Raw genomic sequence first — 8,364 nt, forward strand, 5'->3', positions numbered from 1 at the left:
TCATGGTTCGTCCACCCCTCCGATTTCCCCAGCTTCATTCTTCCCCTCCCGCTACCTTCTTCTTCTTCTTTTTTTTTTTTTTCTTAACATATATTGCATTATTTGTTTCAGAGGTACAGATCTGAGATTCAACAGTCTTGCACAATTCACAGCGCTTACCAGAGCACATACCCTCCCCAGTGTCTATCACCCAGTCACCCCATCCCTCCCACCCCACCCCCCACTCCAGCAACCCTCAGTTTATTCAAGTAAGAAGAAAATAATTATTTTTAAGAAGATATTTTACCAATCTTTGCTTATTATAGTATGATGTATCAATATTGTTCTTTATGATTAGTGTGATTTTGTCATATTGAAGAATGTTTTCTCAGCTCCCAGTTCATGAAAATATTTGCCTTTTTTTCTTGATGCTTTATTGTTTTACCTTAAACACTTAGATCTAAGGAAATTTGGATTTACATTTATTTTTAATTTGCAAATGATATGGAAGAATAAGCATTTACTTTTTACACAAGTGTACAGTTGATCCAGCAGCTTTACTGAACAGAATTTCCCCTTCACTGACCTAAATGGCCACCGTTGTTGTGAATGATTAATATATGTACAAATCCATATCTGCATTGCCTAATTTGTTGCATTGGTCTATACTTGAACCAATACAATTATCAGTTACTGTATTTTAATATAGGTTTTGATATCTCCTAATGTAAATATTCTCATTTTATGAGTTATGAATTTTCTTTGAGATACTTTGGCATTTGCATAAATTTATTAATTCTGTGGTTAACGTGAAAATGTTCATATTCACACACAAACATGGGGTTTAGTGAAAATTATATTAAATTTACAAGTATAGAAATAAAATTTACTTCAATATAATGATTATGCATATAGCAATCCTGTTAAATTTATTTATTTGCAATCATTTTTCCTTCATAATATCACTCATGCTTATTAGTTTCTTGCCAAACATAGCTTATCTGCATATCATTTATTCTAAAAGATTTCCAATTTTATTGTAATGCCTACATTTTTCCATGTGTTATATAGCTGTGATTTTTCACCCTAATATACACAGAATTGATCATCTAACAATTCTACTCTTAGGTAAATACCCATCAGAAATACATGTATGTGTGTTCTCGAAGACAATTATTAGAATGTTCACACCAGGGCTATTCATAATAAATCCAACCAGACACAGCCTGCAGGAAGAGGATAGGCATCTGAGCTGACTACTGACACCCCCTGACTACAAGTCCATGGTGGCCCCAGACTGGGCTCTTAAAAATACATGCACCAAATCTGAAAAAAAAAAAAAACAAGCAAAGCAGACCATGCAGTTTACTAAGCTGAAGGCACCTGCAGCTCAGTGACGACATAGGGTGCCAGCAATGACAAAGGAGACATCCTTGAAGCACCTGGATCTGGGGAACAGGGAGCATTACACTGTAGGGCACTACAAGAGCTCTCCTTCATAAAACCTCTACGTGCTTCATAAAACCTCTACGTGTAATGTCAAGAAACATAGCTGACTTTCCTAATACAGAGAAACACACACAGAGAGACAGACAAGCAATATGACTGATTAAGAATTCAAAGTAATGGTCATAAAGATACTTATTGGAATTGAGAAGAGTGCAAGATCACAGTAAGATCTTTAACAAAGAGATAGATCATACAAAAAATAACCAGTCAAGATAATGAATGCAACAAATGAAATTAAATATACATGAGAGGGAATGAATGAAACCTTGCCCTTTGCAACAATATGGATGGAACTAGAGGGTATAAACCTAACTGAAATAAATCAGTTAGGGAAAGACAAGTACCCTATGACTTCACTCACACTGGAATTCAGGAAATGAAACAAAATTACAACAACAAAAAAGATACAAACAGGAAAAAAAAAGAAACAGACACATGTAGAAAACAAACTGGTGGTTGCCAGAAGGGAAGTAGGTGTGGTGATGAGTGAAACAGACAAATGGAATTAAAAGTATGTTTATCTTGATGAGCAATTACAAATGTGTAGAATTGTTGAATCATTCTTTATACTCCTGAAACTATTATAACACCATATGTTAAATATATTTGAGTAAAAAAATGTTCATGTTCATGTGCAGGTGAACAGATGGTAAAAAATAATTAAATCAAAATAATAAATGAATAGAAACAAGGTATGAATAACGTAGACCAAATCATTAAAAATAATAAGTTGCTCAAAGTGGAAAGTAGCAATTAGATATAAAATAATATGAGGAGGTACAGATACAAATTTATGAGTAATCAGCATAGAAAATATTAAAATACCATATTATATTTCTTTTGATGTTGTGACCTAAGGACAGAGTTTATGACACACTACCTAAAATAAGGCACCTTACCTTATTGTATATTTCAAGCTGAAAGAATATAGAGACTGCAGGTACAAGTTAAGACATTCTTACTTTCCCCTAAAGGAAGTCCTAAGTCTTTCCTGAGAGAGGTGACCTCCCCATACTTAGAAGAAAGAAACAACCTTAATTACAAGACTGCAAGACACTGAGAGCAATATAAACCTGCTAGGTTACCTCCAGTTTTCTTCATGGAGCCCATACCCATTTTTGTCCTAGGAAACTTCCCATGACTCTTCACACTTCACTGCCCCAATACAAAATCATTGAGGTTTAACTACATCTATAGTCCTTCATTTCCTTATGAAAGCTCCTGTGCTCTGTAAAATGCTTATCAAGTGTGTATATTTTTTTTCTTTTGTCCATCTGTCTTTTGTTATAGGGATTTAAGCTGATAATTAAAAGGGTAAAATAATATATTTATCCTCCCCTACAAAGTTTATCTTTTTCTCCTTTATACTGAGTGTAATTTAGTGACAGTGCAAACAATGTCAGTGATCATTTTATATAATACACATAAAATTCACATGTATGAATTTCAAACAAGAAAAACATTAAAAATTAAATAGTGTTTAGATTCATTCAATTGTTAGGAATTAACATATATATATTTTTAACTGACCAATCTGAATTTTGGAGATGTTGATTATCAGGATAACATATTTCTCTCACAAATGTAAATTGTTTCTACTATTTTAGAAACCACTTCACATAGTTCCAAACCATGACCATTTTCATATCCTATGAACCAGCAATTCCAGTCATATATGCAAATCCAATATAAGCTCTTGTCCATGGGAAACAGGGGGCATATACATTAATATTCATAAATGTAACATAGGTTATAGCATAGAATTGAAAATTGTCTATCATCCACCACACAGAATATAAACAGATATTTATTTCCCATCACCAGGAAAATGTAGCATATGTAATAGCATAGAATTGAAAAAATTGAAAAAATTCTATGCTATTACATATGTTACATTTATGAATATTAATGTATATGCCCCCTGTTTCCCATGGACAAGAGCTTATATTGAATTTGCATATATGACTGGAATTGCTGGTTCATAGGATATGAAAATGGTCATGGTTTGGAACTATGCGAAGTGGTTTCTAAAATAGTAGAAACAATTTACATTTGTGAGAGAAATATGTTATCCTGAAAGAGGGCATGTGCTGCATGGAGCACTGGGTGTTATATGAAAACAATGAATCATGGAACACTACATCAAAAACTGATGATGTAATGTATGGTGATTAACATAACATAATAAAAAAATAAAAATAAAAAGAGGAAGAATAGCCAGTAAAATATATAAACAAACAAAAAACAGATTATTTGTTAAAGTAAAAAAAAAGAATTTTATCTTACAGTAAAAAAGTATGTTCCACGGTTGCATTCAACTGTATTATTATAGTAAACGAGGAGGGGGAGATCAGAGGGGAAGATGAACCATAAGATACTATGGACTATGGGAAACAAACCGAGGGTTTCAGAGGGAGGGTGCGGGGTGATGGGTTAGCCTGGTGATGGTTATTAAGGAGGGCATGTACTGCATGGAGCACTGGGTGTTATATGAAAACAATGGATCGTGGATCACCACATCAAAAACAAATGATGTAATGTATGGTGACTAACATAACATATAAAATAAAATAATAAAAGAAAATAAAATTAAATTAAAAAATAATAAAAAATAAAATAAAATCAAGTGAAGCAAAGTTCTAAAACAAATAACCTACAGCATAAGACCTTTTTATTATACTGTTCAAAGCCCTGATGGTAAACATTCTATAATTTTCCATGAATGTATATTTGGCAATACAGTAATATAGCAAGACAATGATAGTTTAGAAATTCAGAACAATGGGGGACACATGAGGATAAGATAGAAGCTCTGAAGAGCTCTAACCGTTTCACTGTTTTAATTCCTGGTTTGGTGGTGGGCTTACAGATACACTATATATTAAAAACAAATAAGCTAAATAAAGATACCCTTGGACCAAATATGTAATTTATTTTGAGTCAAGAATGAGTGCCCCTAAGACAAATAAAATAGTTATGAAAATCATTGACGATGGACACATAGATGTAAGTCTTTAACATATATGAAAAATATGTATTTTTGATATTTTTCCTTTTTTATATTTTCTTGTTTTTATCTAAATTCCAGGTAGTTAACATACAGTATAATATTAGTTTCAGGTGTACAATATAGTGATTCAACACTTACATACAACACATAGGGCTCATCACAATTTTATTTTAAATTAAGCACCAATCCATTACATTATGTACACCAACACATAAGCACTAGAATGTTGTTATATATTCCTGATTGGAATATTTGATGTTAATACCACAATTTAATTGTCTTATTACATCTAAGCATACACCTTATCTATGACCACACAAATTTATTCCTAGGTATATACTTAAAGAATTTAGTGTGGGGGGGTCCTGGCTGGTTAAGTGTCTGCATTTGGCTCAGGTAATGATGTTGGGGTCCTGGGATTGAGCCCCTCATCAGGTTCCCTGCTCAGTGGGGAGTCAGCTGCTCCCTTTCCCTCTGCAACTCCCTCTGGTATTTGTGTTCTCTGCTCTCCCTCCTGCTCTCTCTCTCTCTCCCTCTCTCTCAATAAATAAATAAATAAAATCTTTAAAAAAAAGAATTCAATGCATATGCCCATTAGAAAAGTTGTATAAGGGGCGCCTGGGTGGCTCAGTTGGTTGAGCGACTGCCTTCGGCTCAGGTCATGATCCTGGAGTCCCGGTATCGAGTCCCGCATCGGGCTCCCTGCTCGGCAGGGAACCTGCTTCTCCCTCTGACCCTCCCCCCTCTCATGTGCTCTCTCTCTCTCATTCTCTCTGTCTCAAATAAATAAATAAAATCTTTAAAAAAAAAAAAAAAAAGAAAAGTTGTATAGGGAGAGTTACAGCATTTTTATTTTTAATAGCTGAAAATGCAAAAGCATCCAATGAAAGCAATAGTGATATATCCATACAAGGCAATGATAGACAGCAATAAAAACAATAGCATCTTTGCTTGCATTATTGAGGTTATATCTATAAACATTAAGAAAAAGAAGCCAGATGCACAAGAGGATTTTGTTTATTTATTTTTTATTTATTTATGTTGATGGAAGTTAGAATGATGACCTTAATAGAATTAAATGCTAATAGTGAAGGGGCACAAAGAAATTGGATGATGAAAATGTTGCCCTTACAGTTTTCCTCAACAGTAATAATGATGATTTCTTACTTCCAGTTTTTATTCCAAGATCCTAACCCAATTCTCTGTTTTTATGATTCCCTCACATTTCACATCATATCAATCCAAAAGATTCAAATGTCTCCCTTCTACTAATCTCTGGACTGGTCACTTCATGATTCTCTAACATTACTACTTTTCTCCAAGTCAGCATTTTGTAACAACTGCACTGCAGCAATGCTCTCCTATTTGCCCATTTCAATCTTCTCTGTGAGCACAGCAATGGTTTCCAGTTTTCTTGGATTAAAAACCAAACTTCTCACAATGGTCAACCTCACATTTCAAATTCTGTATCCATTAACTCTACTCATCTACTGGAGTCCACCAATTTACTCTTTCATTTTCTCTGCCCTGTCCGTCATCTACCTATCTCAAGAAATGTTTATTTGCTCCTTCTTTTGCCCAGAACATTTTTCCCCCAGAACATTCTTTATGAAGTATCAATTTGAATTCTTTACTCATCTCAGTTAAATCTTTGGCCAAATATTTATAGTTGCCACTTCATGGATTGTTTTATATAAAATTACAAAATTCTCTGACTTTCCTTATCCCAATCTCCAGCTATTTTCCCATTAATTCCTCTTATTTTAAGTATTGTAGTTTTTTTCATATTTATTTTATTAATTTTGTATCTCCCCACATTGAAATGCAAACGGAATGAGATCAAAGTTTTCTGTCAGTTCTTATCATTGTTTACTCCTAGGTCACAAATAGTTAAAACATTAAATCAGTTGTTGAATGAATGCATAAATGAGTGAATTACGTACTTTGCTCTACATTACAGCATATATTTACATAGATCCTTTTAATGGTATGTGTTTGAATAGATTATATCTCCTTTTTATTGTGTTTCAGATATTAAGGAGGATATTACAAAATATTTGTCGTGACATGCAAATACTGCGTTGACATGGATGAAATCTATTGCTTTAGAGGGCTAAATAATGTTGATAATAACACAATTTTTCCAGCTTAAAGATTGGAAATGCATCCAGTTTCAAAAACTATCTTTAAGCCATTCTGAAACCAGCAGGATTCAAGGTATTTATCAATTTATTTATTTCATAAATATTTCTGAGAGTTTATATATTCCAAAACAGTATTCCAGGCAAAGTGATCTCTGTTGTTTCATCTCAATCAATAAGGATTTCCCAAGGTGATATCTCCTGTACAAATATCCATTATACCAACAGACTTCTCATGGCCCCAATAACTTCTTTATTCCTCAGGCTGTAGATAAATGGGTTCAGAAGAGGTGTGATGATGGTGTAAACTGCCACTGTCTTATCCTGTCCCAGGGAATGCAAGGAGTGTGGCCTTGTATAGGTGGAGAGAGCAGTCACATAGAATAGGCTTGCCACAATCAGGTGAGAGGAACAAGTGGAGACAGCTCTTGTCTGTCCTTTACCTGAGCTCATCTGGAACACCACAGTAACTACACAGGCATAGGATGCTAGAATGGCCAAGAACGGCAGCAGCAGAATAATAAGCCCACTCAGAGTGACTGTATACTCATACTGGGAAGTGTTCTGACATGCCAGTTGTAATAGAGATGGAAGTTCACAGAAAAAGTGGTTGATGAGCCGTGATCTACAAAATGGAAGATGAAATACATACAATGTGTGTACTAGAGCATTGATAGAACAACTGGTCCATGCACATGTGCCCATGAACCAACAGATCTTCTTGCTCATGAGTAAAGGACAATGCAAAAGGTGACAGATGGCTACATATCGATCATAGGACATGAAACCAAGGAGAAGAGCTTCAGTCCCACCAAGGACTATGAATACAAATGTTTGAATCTCACAGCCTAAAAAAGTAATGGTCTTACTATTTGACAGAAAGTTAGTGGCCATCTTGGGCACTGTGGTGGTGATGTTCATTATATCCATGAAGGAGAGCTGACTGAGTAGAAAATACATTGGAGTGTGGAGTCTGGTGTCCAATTGAATGAGAAGGATCAGTATGATATTCCCCATCAGAGCCACTGCAAAGAGGATTACAATGGCAACAAAGAGGAAAGTGTCCATTTGACCATATTGGAAAAGACCAGAAAGTATAAAATCTGTTTGATGCTTTGATTTCCTGTCTTCATAGTTTAATCTGAAATATCAGAGCAGATTGTATCTAAAGATTCCATGTAAAGACAATGACTGTACTTCAAGAGAAAAGAAAATGATTATTAATAAATGCCTTGAATTGCCTCCACACCATTGCCCTAGCCAAGTAAAATATACAGACTGTACACTGCGTTCATTTTCTTTGCAAAATGAGTGGAAAACAATGTATCTTATTCCAGTAACTTTCAGAGAATAAGCCCTGGATGATGAGAGCTTAACCTATCTCTTTACACACAAGACAACTTTTAGAGAATGTATGCATATTCAATTTCCCTTAGCTCTATACTTATTGATTATCAGATGTATTACTCACACTCAATTACCCAATGAATTTATGACAGTATTAGAAGCACTCTAAATTTCTGTTCAGTTTGAAAAATACATGTTTTATCCTCTTTTTTTTCCTTTAAATACAGAATTCTTAGGCCTTTTTAAGCACGTACAAAGTTATCTAATCATCTTCCCTCACCTCTAATTCTAAAGGGTAATACTCTGGTAAGTATTAAAAACACTGAATGGGACACCTGGGTGGCTCAGTCAGTTAAGCATCTGCCTTCAGCTCAGGTC

At 34.5% G+C, this 8,364-nt stretch overlaps 1 protein-coding gene across 1 annotated transcript; it reads right to left on the bottom strand.

The window, feature by feature from the left end:
• Positions 1-6,855: 6,855 nt before the first annotated feature.
• On the bottom strand, positions 6,856-7,772 carry LOC102746351 (olfactory receptor 2AK2-like). Its single transcript, XM_006730503.2, is given in 2 exon segments — positions 6,856-7,748; positions 7,751-7,772. Coding segments are annotated over 2 exon segments (915 nt in total).
• Between the last annotated feature and the right edge of the window lie 592 nt (positions 7,773-8,364).

The sequence above is a fragment of the Leptonychotes weddellii genome, unplaced genomic scaffold (genome assembly GCF_054177405.1).
Source record: "Leptonychotes weddellii isolate Sample4059 unplaced genomic scaffold, ASM5417740v2 HiC_scaffold_8044, whole genome shotgun sequence".
Lineage (NCBI taxonomy): Eukaryota > Metazoa > Chordata > Mammalia > Carnivora > Phocidae > Leptonychotes > Leptonychotes weddellii.